We start from the raw sequence: 24,248 nt of genomic DNA, 5'->3' as shown, positions 1-24,248 counted from the left end.
GAGTAATATTACCCATAGGGTAACACATGGCTTAAATATTTAAGCCATGGGGTAACACCACATGAAGGCTAGAGATAAAAGAGCACAAAAATTGGTTCTATAACATAGCACACTAATTTCTCCATTAGATTGCGTGGTGGTCAAATCCGAGGCTGGCTCCAAAACAATACACTTATGCATATTATAATAAAAATTATAAAAAATTTAATTAGCATAACTAAAATATGTAATGTAACTAAATGTCTAAATATAGGTACACATATTATAGGCCTGTATATGAACAAATACTAAGTGTCTATGTAAGACAATATAATGGGGCAAACGATGAAAATAATTATTGTAGACGCCATGTCCCCCAATCCTAGGCGACCTAGATCGAGTTCGTTACCTACCCGGGAGGCATACATATATTAGGATCTTTGACACTATAGTTTTAAAAACACTCAATTATTTTTACAGGTATTTTGATAAATTGGCAGCCAGTGACTTCTATTAATTGTAGAATTATTAATTTGTATTGTTTAAAATTCACCTATTTGCTTAATATGGTTATTAATTATGTAAAATAATACAATTTGACTTATAATGACAAATTATATAAAAATTCAGAAAATCTCTTATGTAGATTAATTAATGATTATGTTACTATACATAATTAATGATGAGAAAAATAGAAAAAATAAATGGATCAGGACATAGGATAGCATATAACAATAACATTTGACACTATATCCTGTCAAACAAAAGAACACGCAGTAGTCTAACAAGTATTGATTCTTCCGTGCACTCTCACACAACACACTACCATAGTGAAATCCTTCTCGATTGCAGGATGTCCAGTGAGGATGCACAGAATCAGCATATTCTGTCCCTGGACAGAGTATAATTACTTTTTGTTATAAACATTTATAATTATTTAAATTCAAATAAAATTGAAATAGTCAAATGTATTTAAGAAGTAATACAAATGTTTACAAAACAAACATTAAACAAAAATAAAACTATAACTAATAACGATTCACAATGTATTTCGATGCATTATTTTAATATGCCTTTGCATGTGTGCCTTGGAAACAAACAGTTTATAGCATATATCACATTGATGACCTTGACCATTATGTCGCTTAAGGTGCATATCGCGGTATACTTTTGTGCTAAATAGTTTTTTACAAAGTTCACATTCAAATTTTTCTGGTGGGGCTGTTAGTTGTGGATCCCCAGGATGCATATTTTTTTTGTGAGTGTCACAATGAGTTTTACATTTAAATGTCCGTCCACAATGTTCACACATGAATGGTCGTTCGTCTGTATGACACAACTGGTGTTTATTCAATGCAGCATTGGTAGAAAAACTTTTTCCACAAACTTGGCACATATAATGTTTACCCTTATGGCGGCTACTATTGAATATAATATACACACATCAAATATATTGTTTATTAAATATGACATATGTAATATTTAAGTATATTTCATCAGATAAACATACTTTACATGTAGTGTCAAATACTCCTTAAATGAAAATGCTTTATCACATACAGAACATTTGAATAGTTTTTCTAATGTGCCAGAATTGTGAACTATCATCATGTGCCGATTTAGGTGGTGTTTGTAGGTAAAACATTTAGAACATTCTGTGCACCTAAAAAATAAATCATGTTATTTATAATGGTAAACTTCAATAGTTTGTTTATATAATGATATCCCTAGCAGATTCCCTAGATGTTTTACAAGAAAGAAATTTTTACTCGAGGTATTTTTAATAAATACCCAGACTAAAATTATTACAGAGAAACTTTTAATGTCATCGGTATGTTGTTATGCCTAAATAAACTTGAGAGAAAAGTTAATGACCATTATTCCAGTATATAATAATAATTAATATCTCTAATCTGTCATTAACAGTGCGCATTCAAAGTTAGACGTTTTGTAAAAATACCAATTTTACAATGGATAATATTGCAGAACAACACGCTTGAATTCAATTTTGTTTAATTGGTAAAAATGCTACAGAAACGTTTGAATTGATTAAATTGGCTTTTGGAGATGTTTTACTAAGCCGTTGTTCAACTTTGGACTGGTTTAAACATTTTAAAGGAGGTCAGATATCCATTGATGTAAACCATCGTCCTGGGCGTTCATTAGCATCAAAAACAAAATGATACCATTACTATTGTTCAAAACAAAATTAGATATTTATTTAATTATAATTAGACGATTAACCATTATTGTTTGGAGAAATAACCAATGAAGTCGGCATATTAATCGGCACTAGTCATTCGAACTTATCAGATGAATTAAGTATGAAAAGTGCCTGCAAAATTAGTGCCAAAATTGTTGACCGGGGAACAAATGGGACATCGCATTGAAGTATATTTTTAACTAAAAAATTGGGTGTCTTATGGCTTAAGTTATATAAATTCAATTATTTTGGTTGATGAAACATGGGTATATCAATAATATTCCAAAACCAAAGTTCAATCATCACAATGGAAGACAGCAAATTTCACTAAAGGTCAAAATTTAGAGGCAAATTGACCTCGGCCAAAAAAATGTCATAGGATACGGTCAAACATCAAAATAATGCTCATGGTATTTTTTTAGTTTAGTTCATAATGAGTTTGTACCTACAGGCCAGACAGTAAATCAAGTATTCAATAACCAAGAACTAGAAAGATTAAGAGAAAGTACGCTGAAAAGGCTAGAAACATGGAAATCTAAGTTGCGGTTTTTGTACCATTATTTTAAAAATGGCAAGGCCATGAGAGCATTGTATTGAAGCTTAAGGACACTATTTTGAAGGTTGTCCATTTAAATAGTTTGTTATATAATTTTTAATACATTTTGTCTGGGTATTTATTAAACAAACCTTCTATTGTGAAACGTTTTTAAAAATTTATATTTTATCAATATTTATGCGATTAACATTATGGTAGGTACATTAGAATGATTTTTATATTATTACTTGTGAGGTTTATTATTTGTGTGTTTTCTTCTATGGTCATCCATGATGTGCTTTCGATTAAACTCAGCGTGACATATTTCACATTGGTAGGGAGCAGCATTATTGTGTTTTTTCTTCATATGTCTACCAATTCTTGAATAACTTACAATAATCATGCATATTCTACACACTGTATAACTTATTCGCTTTTTATTTAACAATGATGTTTGGTGTTCATTAATGATAATTTTTTTATTATCTTCTGAAGTTGAACTAAACAAACATTTTAAAAAATAATAAGAAATTATTAACATCAAAGTATGTAACAACATATTACAAATCAATAGTAAAATTAAAGTTTTTCTTCAAAAAAAATAATGCTCACTTGTTTAGTTCTGTATCAACTTCATGCTTATCGTCAATAAGCAAGTTTATTTGTGATGATGCATTATCTTCATCACCCTTTCTAAAACTGACTTGATAATTATCGTCATCAACTTGTTCTATATAAACATCATCGATATCTTCTGGAACATTATCTAATTCAGAAATTAACTGATCAAGTTTTTCAGGTGGTCTTGTTGGGCTATATTCAATTTGATAGACTGGTGTTTCTGAAGTTGAGTATTCAGGACTATCGTAACCAATATGATTAATGAGATGAGTTCTTAATCCATTTGAATTAGGAAAACCAGCATCACAATATGGACATAAATACTTCATAATGTCACTATAATGTGTTTCAATATGTGTATCTAAGTCTTCTTTACACGAGAAGAGTTTAAGACAATGTTCACAAGTATATACGTTAGCAGATTTATGCGCAGATAACTCATGAGCACGTAGTTGTTGTTTAATATCAAACTCTATTCCACATGTTGTACAACAAAATGTATTAACTTTATTTTTAGCTAAGTCATTTTGGTGAACAGTTCTTATATGTTCTCCAAGATCAGGAAATACTGAATGACACATAATGCACTCTCCTTGAAAAACAACTTTATTTTTTTTAGAGTTTAATGTAGATTTAATAACTGGTATAGTTTGTTTGGCAACATTTTTATCACTATTAATAATTGTTTTACTAACATTTCTGTTTTCTTTCTTTACATTAGTGATTGGTATGTTCTCTCTGAAAATAACAATTATTGTCAGTTTAAATATTTAAATATTGATAGAATATTATTCAATACTACCTTTTATCTTTCTCTTGAACTATTGGGTTTGTTTCACATTTACCATGAATCATATAATGATCCAACAAATCTCTATGTTCTGTGTAAACTTTATCACATTTCTTACACATGAACATATTTTCTCCACTCAATAAGCGCTGACATAAATTTGTAGCTAATTCAATTGTGCATGTATTGTTTTTATAATCATAAACAATTTTGTTTTTTATTGACTTAATAGGCTTAATAAAAGGTTTCAACTGTGGTATCAGTGGCAATGTAGGTTTCACAAGTGTATTTTCGGATGTTCTGAAAATAAATTTATAAATATATAGACAATTGAAATATGTTTTTGATATTTGATGCCTTCATAATTCAATGTACGATATGACATTTACTATTAGTGTTTATTTATTACAACCTATTTAGGCTATAATATAAAATATTGCAGGATTACTGTTGCAGCATATAAATTTATATAATTTAGAGTTAAAACAGGTCTTATTAAAGTATCCTTTACTACTTGTCTCTATTTTCTGCTACTTCCTTATAGTCTTGGTTTCCATAATCTTCAACGGTGATTTATATAAAAAATCTTTTCTAATGCAGTCTTAGTTTAGAGTATTCTAGAGGATTTTCTTTTTTAATGTTGTTTTGTTTCATACACACGAGGCCTGCCCATTCTACGGCCTCTAATTTTATGACTCTATACATTCAATAAAGCTGATCTATTAAAATGATTGTAAAAATACTCAATTTAACAATCTTAGCATTGAAAGATTCTTATTATATATCTCTGACAAATTGCATAAATATGAATTTTAATATACATCGCTGGCAATGCATGAACATATATCATATATATTTCTAATAAATTTGGCATAACATGAATGTAGAATTATAAATAAATACTTAAGATTTATCAAATATTTTTTAAAAAAAGTCAAAACCACTATATATTTTATGAACATGAGCACCTAAGATGTGCGAGTAATTTAACAATAATAATTTTTTTTTTTATCTTCAACAGCCATTTAAAATATGAAATAATATTACAATTTACTCACATATTTTGTAATTTTGTTTTTAAAAAATTAATTTGTGATGGAATAAGTAGTGCATTTGATTGTGTTTGTGTAACAGGAACAATATTTGAAGTATTTGATACTTTTGGTTGTATAGGCCTTGCACTTGAACTGCTACCAGTAATCATTTTTTGAATAGGTAATGTATTTTGTGATCTAAAAATAATAACCTATACATTAGTACAAATTTCAATGTTAATATAAATTATAATATTTAAGATATTAATACTTGCATCTTAAAGTCTGTAGATAATGGAAAATGTAAAGTGTTATGAAAATAAAATGATGTTGATTTTTGTAGATCCATATTAATTTTTATTGGATTAGTTTTATTTTTACAAGCTTTAATTTGTTGTTTTCTAGTAGGTGAAGTTTTTGATGACACAGTTCCATCATTTTCGGGTCTAAAAATAAAAATAAATTCTAATAATAAGTAGGTACCTTGTATTCAATAAAACATTTAATCTTTTTCCAAGAATATGAACAATATCTTAATGAGTAGAACACACAAAATTCTGAATAACTGATGTGAGTTTCTAGGTTCCATTATTTAATTGAATTGACAATTATTGAATTTAAAAACAAGATCTCTAATCTCTTGTAGGCCTTTTATAATATTCTAATTTAAAGGATACCAGATCCCAGATAAATACACCATAGTGCTATCAAATATATATTATAGGTATCACTTCAAATTAATAAATTAACTACAATAATTAAGAAAGTGGGCAAGTAGGTAACCACTCTGCTGTATTGTAGGCCTGGAGTGTAGCTCATCATTGACTGGGTTCAGTGACACCATATTCATTTCAATTTTGAATAGGAAGAGACAAATGTTTTGACTAGCCCACATATCTGAAAGGTTCTAGGTCACTTTGAACAGTAGGTTAAAAATAAGATTGCAGAATGTGGACACTTTGTATAGTCGGGCCAAACTTTAGTTTTGCAAACACTTTGTACTATTATATAATTTATACATAAAGTATAGGATAATCTAATCAAGTCTGAAGTCGTGACCAATTATATTAAAAATCATATTAAGTTTAAACACCATTTAGTACATCTAATTTGGTAATATAATAGTATAATATTACCAATTAGCACCAATGAATGTTTGGTTGTTACTTAACCTGTAAATTAAAAGAAACTGTTTTCATTATATTGACTTATTTATATTATAAACATTTTTTATTTACTTTTCAGTATAAAATTAAAAAAAAAAATAATGTTTCAATGTCATCAAACTTTATAACACTATATAATATGTACTTATATTAACATAATATATACTTAAATACTTTATGTATCATATAATAGTACAAAGTACAAATTTCTACTTACATTTTTATCTCAATACAATTCTCACCTTATATAACTTTATACGTATCTGAGGCAAAAATCACCTAATTTTATAATAAAAAAGATATGGAGGTGCTAATTAATTATAGTACCTACCTCTGTGGTATAAATTTATAATTTTCTAGAGTGATAGAACTAATTAAATTACAATATGAAAGTAAACTGCTGAAATGTAATCAAAAAATCTTAACATTTTAAATAGATACCTCCTATTATAGAAGTTTTTTTTTGAAAGCATGGATAACTTCAAGAGTGATTGTGACAATATAGTTGTCCAGTGTTTACACAATATATTTCCTCAAAATTAGAAAAATTATAGTTATATTATTTCACCAACAATCAGTCCAACATTGGAGTTATTTTATAATCATATAGGGGTATTTGCCCACCTTCAGCCCTCTCCCACCAAATGATGCCATTGACTTGGTCATGTTGGGTAATGAAAGAGTTACATTTGAATTCAATGATATAGTTATCATTTTATATGATTAAAGGTTCTGAGTGGAGACAGCCTGCAGTCTATGATATATTTTTTATCATAATTAGGTTGCTCTTAGTCTTAAGTTAGGTTTCATTAATTTGTACTAAAAACATTGCATTTGAATATTCTTAACTTATCACTTATCAGTAATAGTGGAAAAATAATAAGATGATATTACTATGTAAAATCAGACTGTGTTTTTAGAATCTGTGTTCTGGGTTTATGTTTGGTTCTACTAATTTATTATATTTAAATTTGTGTATGGGCCATTTATCTTAAGACAATGAAATATTATAAATAGGGTTCCTGCTTTTAATGTAGATATTATACCTAGGTTTGATTAGCTACCTATATCACAATTTAAAGAATAGATATTAAACTAGGTACATTAATTATGCAATTTGTTAATTTTCTAAGTCACATACATCAAAGATTTAAAACTTACTCATCAATTGTAGAAATGCTGGTCTGCAATAATTGAAAATTGTCATCGCTAAAATTATTAGTTTTCAAATACGTGTGATCATTTTCAAACGCTATGTACCGATAGTTGACCTCCGTCATTTTCAAAACATCAATTACACTGATTCTATATAGATAATTCATAAATCAAAAGATTGAATATTAACACAAAAATCTAACTGCAATCACTACCTAAAACTGTACTACATTACCTTTTATTTTCAATATAAGTTAAATAATATATTTATTTTGGATGTATAAAGCAGGTATATATTTGATAAATGAAATGAATTGTTTATGACGGATTTACAACAACAAAATACCTATCACCCACATCATATTAATATATTATTATCATCAATATACAAAATATTTAAAAACTTTTTGTATTGAGTAAAATATTTTGAAGACCAACAAAATTCATTAATATTTAAATAGGTAGTTCTTAACAACATTCTTCAAGTAAATTGCGATTTTGGAATTTCAATTTAAAAAAAAAAAGAAATAATATTATAAGTTATGTCTATTAATCCACAATAGAGTTAAGTATAAACTAAGAAGTAAGAGTACAGGCTAAAAACAAATACTATCCACAGTACTTGGCATTAGCTGTAGAAACACGGCTACTGCCTACTGTTACTATAGCCGTGAGATTAAACACTAAACACTAAAGTACTATTTGAGATTTGACATTTGTAATAAGTATTAACGTAACGATCATGGTAACGATAACTGTTAAGTAATATTGTAAATTATTGTAATAACTAATAGTGATATGCTAAACGAATCGATTTTTTCTAATCCAAAAATCGATGTTTTGAACCGATTTTTGGATGGACGATTCGGTTCAATTTATAAAACTAATTCAAATAATTCATAAAAAATTATTAATGTAATCTGTATAAATTAATCGTTATGAGTTATGATTGATGAGCCTTACCAAGCCGGTGCATGAAGGTGGCACCCGGATTTTCAAAATGTTGTACACATCGTATAACAACTATTACTGATGTGGTTGTCGAGTCGATAGGCCATTTACATCAATATGGGCAAATTGATTTTGGGTTTTATGGGGAGGGGGGTTCAAATTTTGGAATTGTGATTAAAAATGTGTACAAATTGTGTAAAATACTGTTGCTGATTTTGAGTTGAATTTCAAACATCCGGGTGCCAATGTCACGTATTTATTATTTCTATCATGGTATCTACCATCACATGGTAGAGGCGTAGAGCTATAACACATCAAAGCACGCCATCTCATGACTAAAAAAAAACTACATTTCGAATATTAATATTTGTTTCATTTCAGATGTTTATCGTGAATCGATTTTCTTGGTAACAATTTTTTCTAAATCGATTTTATTCATTCCGATTTAAATCGATTCACTTTCAATAATCGCCCCATCACTATATAGTAAGAAATAACCACTAAGATATCTTTATTTTTTAATCGTGGTAATAGTTTATATTAACCATAGAGTAAGAATGTATTAGTGATATTAACTTGGAGCGTTGGTTATGTTTTACTTTTACTATTGCGCCCTCTTAAGAGTAGTTAGTTAAGCTGATCACGAACATATAATAGTTAAGATATATTTTATAACAATAGAAACTAAACATCACAGTGTATCCAACAAACATTTTACCATTCAGTTGGCGTGATGATACCGTTTTTTTTTATTATAGTAGCCAAATAATTAAACACGTCGTCGCGGTCGTGATCATGAATAGCCTTGGTGGCGGGGGCCCAAGGATAAGAGCGCCATAGGCTTTAGGCATATTATGTCATATGTGATATGTCATACACTATAGACTATTAGACTTAAGTCATAAGCATAACTATTAACTATTCACTGTTGTCTATAATTAACATTAGCTGATAACTACAATTACATCGTATTATAATTTATAACTTGTAAATTAAAAGACATTAGAGTATTAGACTTAATAAACGATGCATGTGTATCACTACATTAGAGTTATAACTAATGTTCATGAAATTTTGTAAATAGTAAAATAATTATTAGGTACTATTTAGTTATTAGTCGTGAGTTGTCAACGTCTTAATATGTCTTTGGCTATGAATGAACAGACAAAAAATTTAATAATAAAATAATCTTATGAATTAATAACGCTTATTAGTTATTACCACAGATTAAATAAAACTTTCTAATCTGTATTATTACTTAATTTTTACTCGCCTGTGAACAGAGACAAGAGTACAAGACAAGATCAGTACTCAGCAGGATTGAGTCTGTCGAACCACATTATTCAAAAATAGATATATTTTCCGCGAGAAAAAAGTTGGCAGCGTAACTGAGTGGTTTTGACGTAATATTATTGTGGTTCGAAATCTATGGCCATAGGTGAAACTAGGAAATTTTATTAAGATACCTAAATGATAAATATGAAAAAAAATGTATTATTATTTATTAAAATTTAAAATTGTATTAAGTCAGTATGTTATACAGTCACTATTAAGTTAGGCCATGGCTCAACCGGCCTGAGACACAGATTTGCCTATGTCTATGGCCTCAATAATAGCTCTTTCATATAGTAATAATGTTATAGTTTATGTTAGATTATATTATATAATTAATTATTGTGAATTATTGTACGCATATAAGCACTACAGGATAAATTTTATCTATTTTGTGAAAGCGTCAATATTGAAGAGCCCTCTCCAACACGTCAACTAAACACAAATAAATTTGTAATATTGTTATGTTGTACTCTACAACTATGTTTTAACAAAAATAGAAAGGTATATCTTTACAGCTTGGTTTGAACTGCATTTTTCAACACAGTTTAATAGTTTGTATAATTGTATTTGTGTTTAGACTTTCAAAAATGATTATATAGTATAAGACAAATGCACAATTGGAGACAATATAATATGATATTATATATTTTTTTTTCATGTGCATATTATTAAGGATTACAAAGAACTTTTTCATACATTTTGATCTCTAATAGATGATTAAGAAAAAACAATCTATTGTCTATATTATTATTTTGTACTATTAGTTTGAAAAAAAAAACATTTTGTACATTTTGTATTAATTTAATATAATATATATTCTCATGTAGTGTTACACATAATTTGTAGTCAATTTAATTCCAAATGAAACGATCAATTGGTGTTTATCAATAATAAAATAAACAAACAACCAAACTGTAAATTGAAAAAAAATTGCAATTTAAGTAAAAACATTTAAAATTATTAGCAATGAATTAAAATAAATTAAATGTTAGAGAAAAAAAATACTATTAATACAAAAAAGACTTCATTTTTAATTACAGTAATAAATAATAACTCTTTATTTTTTTTCATGAAAGATTCTATTTAATTAATGTTTAAACACTATTCTCAATGACAGACGGACAGGCAGTAAAAACAAATACAAGATACCTAATATATAAATAAATAATATTGCATTCATACAAAAATACGCACTCGGAACAAAACGGACACTCGGAAACAACTTTAAGATTTTTCATATTATAAACAAATATTATATACAAGTTAAATATTTAACAAATATTATTTGATAATCAGTCAGTCATACGAGCCGAGTAAATGAGCTCAATCGATGTATACTAATATAAATAAAAAAAAAATTTCTCACTTAACTTTAAAATCCGTACACTAGTAGGAATACGAATACAGAGTAGCACATTTACTCATACAGTTATACAAAATCACAGACACGTTTTGGTTCCATTTATACCATAAAAATTACATAGGCACTAAATAAAGACAATCATACGAGAAGACAAACGATCAATAGAGCCTCACGTTTAAAATCATATATTTTTTACATTGCAAAGGTCTTGATTTTTTGAAGTTCTTTCGCAGACCAACGGGCTAGACTTTTGGCAGTAACATCTGTGGATTGACGTCCTTTGTATAAAAGCTCATGTACTTCTCCGTTATCTAAAACCGGACATGCTTTAGCACCAAAAGCTGTGCACAAGTCTCCGACAAGACCACAGCAACTCTTCAATATGCCTGGATGTGCATTAGGATCAGAGCAAATAGAAATCATATATTGAACCATGAACGGCAAGTGTGCTTCTAGTAAGTAAACATCTTGATTGGGTGTATATCCTTCACCTTTCAGTCCTTGTACAATACCAATGTAAGCAGCCAAAACACCTTCACGCAGTTCATTCAAGTAATCAACAATTTCTGCATCGTTGGGATCTAACTGAAGTTGTGCTACTTGAACCAAAGCATTCAAAACATGATCTAGGTACTTCTTGAATTCTGAACCAATGCCAAGAGCTATATCTCCAAATGACGACAGAATTTGTGGTTTTAAGTTCCGGTTAACAGTATTATTGCTCAATGTTTCAAAAAGTAAAGCAAAAATTTGATCGCAATACGGAGCTAAATCTTCACGAAGAGCTCGTGATAAATCACCTACCAAACCAATGGCAGCTAAACAAACTTGGAATTCCATATTATTCTGTAAGCCAATAAATAAGTATGTTTTGAAATATTCCATATACTTATTGAATCCTTTTCCAATATTTTCTATCAGAGGACTTATAGCCATTAATGCATCTTCTTGTAAACCACTATCTTTGCTAGTACTCAACATTACCAGAAGAGCATTCATAATGGCATCAGCAATTTTTTCTACATCTTCGCCACTCATTTTTCTTATAACACTTTGTAATGTTGCGCATAATAATCCTTGCATGTCCAAACAATCTTCATTCATGGATTGTAAATTGATAATTTGGTTCAACCGACTAAGAACGATTAACGTTGTACTTTTAACAGTTTCATAACAATCAGCAGGTGCACACTTGATCATATCCATAAGAGCTTCGTATGCCGCAGACCTCAAATTAGATCTCATACCATCACCCCTTTCAGTGGTTTCAAGTAGGCCTTGAACAATGTAATCAAAATATGGTGTCAAGACATTCATATCTTCTCCAGTGGCTTGCGCAAGACTACTAAAAGCCCAACAAATGTTTGTGGCTACACGGGGTTCAGATTTAAGACCTTTTATAAACACTCCAAGTACATCATTTAAACAAGGAGAATTAATGATTAAATCAGGTACAAACTCAAAAATGCGGCCAAATGTCCATGCAGATGTATCTTGAACTGCCACACTAGAATCATACATCAAATGTATAAGAACAGGAATATTAGGTTCTAATAGACTTTTTAATGCAATCTGGTCTAGACCACCAAGTATTGATCCTAGTGTCATCACTGAAGCATCTCTAAAACGCCAATCTGGATTGCTGATATTAGAATTTATGAATGGAATTACATGTGCAACAATATTGCTTTGACAACAAGTAGCTAGCAACATTATACAAACACCAGCTGATTTACAAGGATTCCAATCATCATCATCGTCACCTTCTTCTTGTTTGGTAAGTTTTTCCATTAAAACAGGTATTATGAATTCCAACGCACCTTCAGCGTATAGCATAAGTTTTTTGTCATTGGGTTGTTCTTGACACTGTCTTTCATATACAATTTCAGCCTCTTCTTCGGCTATACTAGACCAAAATTCAATACCCTGAAGTGCTTCTTCGTCCAAATCTGATTTAATAGCATGCAATGTAATTGGAAATAATGTTGTCATATACAGTTCCATGTATTCATAATATAAAGAAACAATTTTAACAAGACATTGAAGTGCAGCGACCTTAATTTGAGTTTCAGTTGATTGGGTAGCTTTACATACAACTTCCATTATATAATCACGTTCATTTTTCTTTTCGAAATTTCCTTTTGTAAATTCCAAAGAATTATAAAGAGCAGTAGTAGCTGCCAAACAAACATGGCTATTTGGTTGGGTCATTCCATGAACAATAGCTGTCAGAACAGTATTAGACTCAGCCTTTAATACGTCCCGGTCTGTCTCAGCACATATGTACCCGATAGTTTCTAGAGAAGACTCTCTGAGAACATCAGACGAGTTTGGATCAGTGACATTTGCTGCTAACGAAGCAATAAGACCAGGCCAGAGGTTTAATGGTAATTCAATAATAGCTACATTTGCGACGCACTGAGCCGCAGAACTAGGCCGACTTTCCGTGCCGAGAGCTTTAAATATATTTTCTTTAATAAAAAGACGGTCTTGTTCAGTGAAAGACAACCAACGCTGTTTCATCTGAACCTTAACTGCTTCATCTTTCGATGTAATGTGGTTTTTAATTTGAAGGCCGGCGGCGATGCGAGCGACAGGGTTGTTGACAGAATAAAGTAAGACATTGGATAAAGTTTTGAGGAAACCTGGGAGATTCGTTTGGGCTGCATGCTCCAAGAATTTCTGTATTTGAATTAATTCTTCTTTATCGGTGGAAATCGTGCGCTCCAAAAGGCTGGTAATTTGAACAACTTCTTCATCACTCATGTTGGCGAACGTCCTTGACAAGCGGGTGCGATGTGTTTGCAAAAATGATACACTACGACTATTTTAGCGTCCGGCGCAAAACTAAACGAGTAAACGACAAACGGCAAAAGCTTAATGTTACCGCAGAAATACAGAATACGTTAAAGTGTCGGACGTTAAACCATGGAGTGCGTTCACAAAATATTATTGTCCACAATTATTTAATAAAGTCATGGCCATTTATTGAAGCACTGCGGTATTGGTATAACCTCAAAATGCTAAAACAAACAGAAGTTTTCAACTATTATCAGTGGGTATAAACCATGGACCAATAAACCATGATATCATGTTATCATCTCGACGGCCGGCTTTGGCAGAAGGCGGGATTACTGCCGCGGACCACCGACGACGAGACTGACGACTGTGGCCTGTGACGCACGCGCAATGCTGGTTAGGTTACAGATTTGGAACAGATTAAGTACACTAAACACATATATTACAAAAAGTGTCGAAGTAATTCATATACAAAACCGTCAAAACCACCGTAGCCCATACTCATAGGCAATCATTTGGTTTTTGAGGGGCGAGATAGTGTCTCGTGCTTTTGACCGCGAGTGTCATGTACTGTGATTTATAGTACTTCGTATTTGTTATAAGTTATAACTTATAGCTTATAATCTTATAACCATAGATATTAAAAAACAACTAATCAAGAACATTGTTTTAAACTGTTAAGCTTTTTTCTCAGAAATAAACATTTTATCATAGGTACATAATTTGAAAAACTACAATGACTACCTATATACAATAACGAATGTTAAAAGCTATTAAAATGTCTACCTACTTTTGCAAGCTTTTAATCAATTACCTAATATTTTTACTAAAACAAAATATGAAAACGAAGAAGGGAGACCGAGGCTCAGGGAGTCAGTGAGACATAGGAATAGGACACCCGACACACAAACGTTGTACCATTGATTATAGAATAAATATAGAATACATTTAAATTAATACTAAATAAGTTTATTACTTAATTAGTTTATAATTAGTTTAATATTTAGTATAAACTTATAAATTAAGATTATTCTATAATCAATGGTTATACTAAATTCTTAAATGGTACAGTCATGACATTTTAAACGATTTACTGTAATAATTGTTGTATGTATTACATAATTGTTTTCCATGTCTATGGATACCACACTGGTGACTTGAAACTTGTATTTTACGTATATTGAAGTATTTTAAAATATAAAAAATAATCATCGTGATATTGAAATAACTATATATCTATAACTAAAAAAATAATAATAGGTAATAAAAATTACCATGACAACATAATATTTTGTTGTATACTAAATACTAATGCCTGCTTGAACAATGTGATAATTAAAATAAATACTATTATTTTGTAGGTATTAGGACAACACCACAGACAATATTAAATTTAAGTATTTAACCTAAGATATAATTATTCCCAAATACATTGCTTACAATATTATGTAATAACTAGGTAGGTTAGTAGGTAGCTGAACATCCAGGCTTCGTCTGAGTACAACTATATTTTTGTGCCAAATCCTACATATTAATATATTACCTATATTAAAAATAGGCTATATAGGTGTATCTCATTTAGAGTGTAACTCAGTTTTAGTGTACCTCAGTTCATGGACAAATCGATGTCAGTTTACCTAGCTTTGTAAAATAATTTAACCTGGATGGGTATAACCGCAAGTCATAGATTGGATTTAGCACTTGGTAATTAGTATAGGTACTTTTTAACGAGGTTTAATTCTATAATTTTCTGACATCTCTAAAACATAGGCTAAATTTGGGGGGGTGCTGAGCACCCTCAATATTTTTCATATTTATTTTCATTTTAATAGTCATTATGCAGGCATCCACAACCATAAGATAATATGAAAAAAAATAAAGGGGCTTCAGCACACCCACCTTTTTTTATTGAAATTGCGCCCCTGCAGGGAGTCTAAAACCTCATTCACAAAATATTTTTTTTGTTTTTAGGTTATTTTAGAGTAAAATTACCCATAACAAAAATTATAGAAAATAATACTTATGAGGCTCATAAACGATTTGTCTTGCTAAATATTGTCTCAAAACAAATAAATGGCTATCAATTTAAGTTTATAATTGTTTTTAATTTTAAAATCAAATAATAATAAAAAATTAAAATTATATCTATATGTCAAACCTTTAAAAATATTAGCACAGATTAAATAAAACGTTTTATTTAATCTGTGATATTAACTCTATGATTTTTGTTTTAGGTTATTTTACTTTAAGATAACTAAAATATCATTAAAAAAACGTGAGACGAGATAGAGTAAGTTTTTAGAATTTTAGTCAAAGCAAACATCCTAGGCAATTACGATATTATATGATGATGTTGTAGTCATCACTCATTAGCTCATCAGTCACCGCTATTATGAGGTATTGGAAACTTTCTCAAAAATAGATGTATTGATAATGTCTACTTAGTAATCACTCATAGGCCATAGCCCATCGCCAAGGTGGATGTATAAATATATACACCTTGCCCATCGCATAGCTTTAACGATAGTGCTAGACGTTAGGACAATATAAACTAAGATAATAATTATCTTAGTTCATGGTTAAACCACAATATTTATCTTGGAACTTACATGGAAATTCAGAATTCTAATTTGGATACCGGGTATCAAAGTGACATCTCAGCACTCAGCTATTACCTTCAAAATGATTTTTATGACTTAAAATTTTTAAAAAACGTTGCAATCATTTTACAAATATGGATTTACACTTCGTTGTGTCTTTTAATGTTCGGTATATTTAATACATAGGCAACAAAATGCTGACCACACGTTATACCTACAAATTTAATAAGTATATTCAAATCTACACGACACGGCGAGCTGTGAACCCCCTTAAGTTTATAAATTTATAACCAAAAGAACCTAATATATTTTGAAAAAAAAGAGTGGTAAGTGCCTCCTCCCCCCAGGCTAAACAATTTTAAATACGGTCCTGCACTCCTGCCTGTAGCACTGAAGTCTGAAATACATTTAGTTCAGTGGCAGGTACGAGTAGTATAATTTCGGAAATTGATAAAATACATGACGAATTTCGATGGTAATGTACAACACATAACAATTTTTTTTATGAACTTATTATGATTTTAAAAAAAGCCAATTATAAATCAAGCAAAAACACTAATGCAATAATTATGGATTTAAATGTAATATTATAAAGTATAAACTATGGTAGATTATCAAATCATAGGAATGATATAAGCAATACCATAGTCTCGCAACTAGGGCTAAAATGTTGGGAGTGGGTTCTAGTATTCACCTGATATTACACGAGAGGTAACCCGTGGGTGCGTCATGCCTATATCCCGGATCCCCCATATATACTCTTTTTTTTTTTAATTAAATGGCGTTTATTGAAAATTTACAATCCGTATATATTATATACAATAAGTAAATATGATATAAGAATAATATAAAATGACTGAGTGGCATGAAGGAAGACTCGCAGTCGTGTCACCTTTTACAAAGAGTTAAATAAAAAAAAAATTTTATGACTTATATAAATGTATTTTAAAGGTTAAGCAGATCTCTGCACCAGTTGCGTTTGAGACGTCTTGTGGGGCTGTCTGGAAGTGTTTTTGAGGCCAGTTATTGGGAGATGAGGTGATTGTGGTTCATGAGGAGTTCCCCATATACTCATTTATAAATAAACAAAAATTATAAAAAAAACAAATATTTATTTATTCAAGTTTCATTTTTCACAATAATAATATAGGTCCTGTCTGTGCTTTTACTGTAAAATTATGTATTATAATCGTATCAAAGTAATCGGAATAAATTATTTCCTTAAAAACGAATACAGGCATACAACTAATGTTATTTATTATTTAAGATAGGCAATACAAAATAATTATAACCTTTGAATACAAATGAAATAGGTAATTCAATTTGTTTTCAAAAAAAAAAAAATGATAAGAATTACAGCTGAATTTTAAAAGGTTTATTAATATTTCAAATAATAATTTATTTCGTGGAGCTATTACAAGTTTTGACTTTTAGGGGGAGTGGCTAAGCTCCAGGAGCTTCCCTAGTATGGCGTAAATCATGTATATGGTATCTAATAAATATTAAATTAAAGTTTAAAATGAGTTTGTATTTAAAGATTTGTATACAAAAAAAAATTGGATACGGCAGTACCATTCAGCGGCTAAAATGAGTGTAATCATGATCGGTTCTTCATGGACACGTTGGAAAGTTCTGAACAGCAGATAGCGCCACCATTAACGTCAGAACGCGTTGACCGAATATAAAAATATATCATTGCCAGCACTTATTATCCGACCTAAAAGCTGGAAAACGGATACCAAGGGATAACGACTCGAAGCCTAACCTAACCTTTGATTAAAATAAAGTCAATCAAGGTAGTAACTAGTAATCTTATAGATCGTTGTTGCCACTTGCCAGTGTAGCAGCTGCTGTGTTGGTGGAAGGGAGCCAGGCAGGGTTATTTCTAGACACATTTGCAAAGGGGTGCACAAGTTAAGGTTTTTTCTTTTTTGATATAGAGTTATATTATAGTTTATTTTAGTTACAAAAAACATACAAGGTACAGTTAAATATAGCGAAATATTACCACAAATTGTAGGTTTACATTGTGAGTTATTAATTGAAGTTTGTCCGAAAATTAGGAGTTAGGACATAGTTTGGCGAAGTTTGGGAAGACTTGTGAAATAATACAACACCTGTTGCTTTAAAAACGTTGATGTGATGACTGGTAAGTTGCAATTATATTTAATATAGTAGTTATTGAAAAAAATTAATATTTTTTTTATCTGGTACAATCTTAGTTACTACAATATTGTCTTTGTATAAAACTGAGTTCGTTCTCAATTTCTCATTTTGATTTTGCACTACTTTAAGGGCGGATCTAGCTTGTATTTACGGTAGGGGCACTTTATAGGAAAAATTATGTAATAAAGATAAAGCCCCCCCCCCACAAAAAAAAAACAATATGATAAAAATGTATGTTTTTAATATTTATTTTTATATCTTATAAAATATTATTTTATTTTTTATAATTTATCTATAAATGGAACTCAACTTAATGCTTTTATTACATTTATAAAATAAAATCTAATTTTCTATTCTTTGTTTTCGATAATCTGTCAATCACAGTATCTATGTCTATATCTTCTGTTTTGTGTGCATGAATAACAGCAAAATCTGATATTCTGTCTTTTGACATCCTACAACGCATCCATGTCTTAGGTAGTTAGGTCTCATTCTTAATCCTTCTAAATGACGAAAAACTCCTCTCTGCCGAAGCAACACTTACTGGTAGAGTAGCCAAAACTGTGAGAAGTATATTAATTAGTGGAAATATTTTTTTATCACATTTTATTAGAGACTCTAAAGCTGAATTTGGTATGTCAGAATTTTTATCTTGCCACTGTTGGTTCCATCCCTGTAATTCTCCTTTTAATTTAATTATTAAATCTTCTTCGTTCAAAATTCGTTTGCTCATTTCTTCGACTTTGCCAAATTTGGCTCGTATATTCGTATGACAATCTCATACAATAACTTGCTGTGACGGAGACGGGGGGACTCTTGTGTATTTCCGTAAGCCCGCATCGGTCAATTAGATTTAGTAATAACGAACAGAATTACGATAACGCATATGTATACCGACTACCAAGAATCGAACCTTAGATAATGAACATTGATCGCAAGGTCGCATGTTCGCATTCATAGTGTTTACAAACATTTATTTTATAGATTAACGACGATACGTAGATTTCAATACTAAAATTTTTAATATTATTTTTTCCAACAGGGGTGGCACTTGCCCCCAGTGCCACCCCCCTGGATCCGCCCTAATACTTATTTGGCATTCAATTTGTTTTCACGGAAAGAATATTCAAACAAAATAACTTCATAAGATTTTATACATATTTTAAGAATGATTTCATAATTCTGGTATTATATTTTTGTTCTTATAAGCCTATCTATTATTATTGCCCACTTATCGTTACTATATTTTATTATATTTAAAAATTAAAACTGTATTTTAAACAAATAAATAACTGAATTATTTGTAATTGGAATTTATTTCCGTTAGTGAGGAATTGTTATTATTAAAAGTATCATCCGGTATAGGTTTGTGGTGTAAATAGGCAACATAATAAAATAAATTAAGTGAAACAGTTTATATAATAGAGTAATTATAGTTTATAATCATAAACACATGAAGTAGAAATACTACATTAAATAATATTAAAATAATGTATTTTGCTAGCGAAGCCTTTTATGGATTGTTACCGACTTACCGTCCACACGTGGTTTGATGGGATAGAACGTAGAAAAGTGAGTGATTTTCCTTTAAATGAATATAAAAAAAAAATAGGGCCTATGTAGGTACCTTTAATATTTTAAAATAGTTTTAATAAGAACTTAAAATGTATCTTGTATTAAATGTTCAAGAATTTTGATTGAGTGGAAATTCGTTGTAGTATAAAATAAATATCGTCACAGTTTTTGAGTATTTTCATTTTTTTTGCTGTTGCTGTTAGTAGGGAAGGTTATTAAGTCTAGGAAAATATTGCACGATGAAAGAAGAAATCGAATAAAGTTTTAATCAATCTTCCATCTTAAAATAGTGTCGAGAGAAGATTTAAATACTTTAAAATAAATACTTTAATAATAATTAATATTTGTACAATGAAGTAACCAATCAATTTTCAACTGCCTCAATGCCGTATGGAGTTACTGAATTTAGTTTAGGTACTTATTGTGTAGGTTTATTATTGTAACACATTATTTTCGTATACGTTTTATGCAATCCATCACCGAGATTTCATTTATAGTTCGTCAATCCAATCTGGGCCTACGCGTCAATAAACCTCATGTATATATTATCAATAATAATGATTAATTATAAAATGATATAAATATACTAATTAGTAGGTAATAAATTATACACCAGTACTAGGCAACACCATAAATAAACTACACACGTAGACGTAGGTAGCCAGGTAGGTATATCGACATATCATATACACCAATTCAGTAGCCAGTTTCACATCGTAATATTATATTATAAGAGGTACCTAGTGAAATATAAAACGTTTATTTTTACCTTTGACATTATACTGTTCATTGACCATGACTGCTCTTTTATTATACAGGATTCGTTAAACAGTTGTCAGTTAGACGGTGTAATTGTTCAACAGATGAGTAAGTACCTACATTTGCGTTGAAGTGTGAAATAATCTTAACCACATTGTAGATCGTGTACTTACATGTAATTTTATACATTTATTTAAAATACACACAATGTTTATTACGATTGATATTTTAATATTTTAATTTTGGTGCAGTGTTTAAAATATCTATTTATTGAAATTATACACTCAACTATAACTTCAAAGAATTAGTTGGTACATTTATCATATTTTTTATTTACAATTTATTGATGTATTATATTAAATATATTTAATTATTTCGTTATTCATCAATAGGGTATGTATTTTGAAGAACAATAAAAATGAGTTTAAAAAAGCGGGTTAGTGGATGTCACTCTGCTGTATATTAGGTGTCTATAAGAGGTCACTGTGTTAAATTTGAATTCAATGTTATCAAATCATTGTATACGAAAAACGATTCTGAGCGGAGACGATAAATCAGTTTAGGATATTTTATATTGTTATTTCTTATTATTAATATGGTAGCCGGTAAGTTGAATTAGTATTATTCTTGAATTATCAGTGATGCTGGAAGAATATTAAATATACCTAGTAAAATTGGGCTGTTTTGCAACCGATAATAACGACAAAATGATAAACGTTATTATTGTGTTATTATGTAATTTTGTCCAAATTTGAACTTAAAAAGTTTTTAAATAATAACAGTATTCATATATTTTTTAGATTCCTTAGTTATGGAAAAAACTGCTTAAGTGAAACCTTGTTTTAAATTTTCAATTCTTAGTTGTAAAAATTGAAAATTTTATGCATTTCTAACTATAAAATAATTTTCAATTTTCAATTTGATAAATATTGTCAACATTTGAACTTTAAATGTTTACATAAAAAAAATTGTTCCTATGTATTTTTAATATTTTTCAACAGTTATTGTAACAAGTTATCAAGAGTATTGTATTAAATTTTCTTGCTTTTTTACCCAACCAATACAATTTTATTGACATTTATAGAAAAAAAAAAAAAATGAAAAAAATGAAAATTGAAAATGTCCGTCAACAGCTTAAAACGAGTCAAAATATTTTTAAAATTTTATCAAGTATATGAATTGATGAAATAAACATTTGGTGTAGATTTCAAGTGTCTACAGTAATATTCCGGTAGAAATTTATTTTTGATAAAGGTGACAAACTTGTAAAGAATCTTTTATTACATTTTTAAATCTTAGATATAAATAGAAAATTTTTTATGAATTCCTAACTAAATATAATAAGTGAATTTTCGTGATTTCTATGAATTTTGACAAAATTCTAATTTTAAACGCTCATTAAAAATTATTACGGATTTACCCTTAACTTTTTTTTTAATTTCCATTAAAAACAAATTACAAGGAACCTTGTATTACATTATCAAGGTTTTTGACAGAACAAACATTTTTTTATCGACTAGAGTTTAAAAAAAACAAATAATAATCGAAAATTTCATATGCCTATAAATAGTTCAACACAAATCAAAATATTTTGAAAATAGTATGGTGTATAGAAAATGCTTACACAAATATTCAGTGCAAATGTCATGTGTCTACGGTCATTTTTGTTAGAGGTACATTAAAAACCAAAATCAATTTTTTCGAAAAATGGTTCTGCTTAAAAATTTCCGTTTTCCTTAATTTTTTGTTTGTTTTTAATGTTGCTTTTGAAAACTTTTGGGAATCTTAGATTTTGACCTGCCGATTGCACCAACTAGATTCACTTTCCTATCAGAAAAGTTGCTGTAGAAGAAAATCTAAGCACTTTTACTGCAAGAAACCGTGATACAAAAAAAAAATAATAAATAAATAAATATAAAAACACAAATCATTCTAAAATCAATACATTAATCGCTCCGCTCCGAATCTAAAATTCTACTTAATGAACTTATAGCATTAGGTACAACACTTAAAAAAATTATCTAAAAAATTGTTTTTAACATTTTGTTAAATTAAAATGTATAAACAAAAATGTATTTGTATTATTTAAATTTACGTAATTTGATGTTATTGTGATTGATAAAAATTAAAAATTGTGCAACCTATCTACAAATACTATGTAGGTACTTGTATATATATATTGTATATGCATTATCTCCCATGAAAATGTAGGTTGGTTAACCATTAAGACAGCAATTTATTTTCCAGTACCTATACATAAATAATAATATATTATTAAAAAAATAAGACGAAGTAAAATAAACAATACCAATTTAATTTATTTTTTCTTTTAGTGGTGTAGTCTACGGTATTTTATCCATTCGTATAAAATGTAGCAACAATGTACTGATAATTACAATTAATACTCTTAAAATAAATAGTTTTAAAAATGCAAAATTAAGTTGTTTTAATATGTATAATGTATATTCAAAATATAAAACAAATTTTGTGGTTGTTAAGCAAAAGGTTCTAGAACTAGAACCTAGGACATTCAGAAAAAATGTAATTTGAGTTAAAATTTGCGTTCTAGTAATAGCTATTATTTGTTAAAACAAAATTAAATATTTCTATAAGAATCCCAAACAAAATTGTATTCGTGTTGGGGACATTAGTACAAGGTTGAAGTTGAAAACTAGTCTTATATAATTTTGATATGATGTATGCATGATAAATAATAAGAAAGCACTAAAAAAAGATCATGCATCTTAGAAATTTATCTTTTTCTCAACGTCAATAATTGCACAATTGGACAGTGTTGTGTTATAAAACAATTATAGACTTCTATAATAACATTTATAGACTATTTATAGTAAATACAATATGCAAATTGCAAATAAATACCTCATGATATTTATTTTATCGAGCATTACACTGAAATGAGGTTTATACATGTATTATTCGATAAGACAATATTTCATCCTTGGACTTTCCTTTTATACAACAACATTTATTTTATAAACTTCTTGCTATATTACAGAAAAAAAATTATTTTTCAATGAAACCATTTTGTCAATATAGTAATAATTATAGTTTTATTCTGTAATGAGTGTATTATTGTTGGTATCTGGTTATAGCTATTGGCAATAATATACTAATATTAAAAGTTTATTGGAACAAAGAATACAAGTAAAACAAAAAATAAAACAGTTCAAATTCATCCTACCTAAGACAGCATGTA

The 24,248-nt window shown here is 29.1% G+C and overlaps 2 protein-coding genes across 9 annotated transcripts; both read right to left on the bottom strand.

Annotated features, from left to right (window-relative positions):
* Positions 1 to 927: 927 nt before the first annotated feature.
* On the bottom strand, positions 928 to 8,768 carry LOC111032931 (zinc finger protein 43-like). Of its 8 annotated transcripts, none has more exons than XM_022313421.1 (9): positions 8,447 to 8,768; positions 7,490 to 7,633; positions 5,438 to 5,627; positions 5,187 to 5,360; positions 4,141 to 4,428; positions 3,330 to 4,076; positions 2,966 to 3,217; positions 1,490 to 1,642; positions 928 to 1,400 (listed from the first exon to the last, which is right to left on the bottom strand). In XM_022313421.1, exons 2-9 carry the CDS (start codon positions 7,533 to 7,535, stop codon positions 1,019 to 1,021), a joined length of 2,232 nt encoding a protein of 743 aa, XP_022169113.1. In that variant the 5' UTR covers positions 7,536 to 7,633; positions 8,447 to 8,768; the 3' UTR covers positions 928 to 1,018. The 8 variants fall into 8 exon arrangements, with proteins under 8 accessions (XP_022169113.1, XP_022169112.1, XP_022169115.1 ...); XM_022313420.1 differs by lacking the exon at positions 8,447 to 8,768 and adding an exon at positions 7,719 to 8,270; XM_022313419.1 differs by having other exon boundaries at positions 1,019 to 1,400; positions 5,438 to 5,608; positions 8,447 to 8,767.
* Positions 8,769 to 10,829: 2,061 nt separating this feature from the next.
* On the bottom strand, positions 10,830 to 14,133 carry LOC111032929 (importin subunit beta). Its single transcript, XM_022313416.1, has one exon. The coding sequence runs from the start codon at positions 13,896 to 13,898 to the stop codon at positions 11,325 to 11,327; it is 2,574 nt and encodes an 857-aa protein (XP_022169108.1). The 5' UTR covers positions 13,899 to 14,133; the 3' UTR covers positions 10,830 to 11,324.
* Positions 14,134 to 24,248: the final 10,115 nt, after the last annotated feature.

The sequence above is a fragment of the Myzus persicae genome, unplaced genomic scaffold, assembly GCF_001856785.1.
Source record: "Myzus persicae strain clone G006 unplaced genomic scaffold, MPER_G0061.0, whole genome shotgun sequence".
NCBI lineage: Eukaryota > Metazoa > Arthropoda > Insecta > Hemiptera > Aphididae > Myzus > Myzus persicae.
Note: the sequence above shows the minus strand (reverse complement) of the source record. Positions and strands in the feature narration are given on the sequence as shown.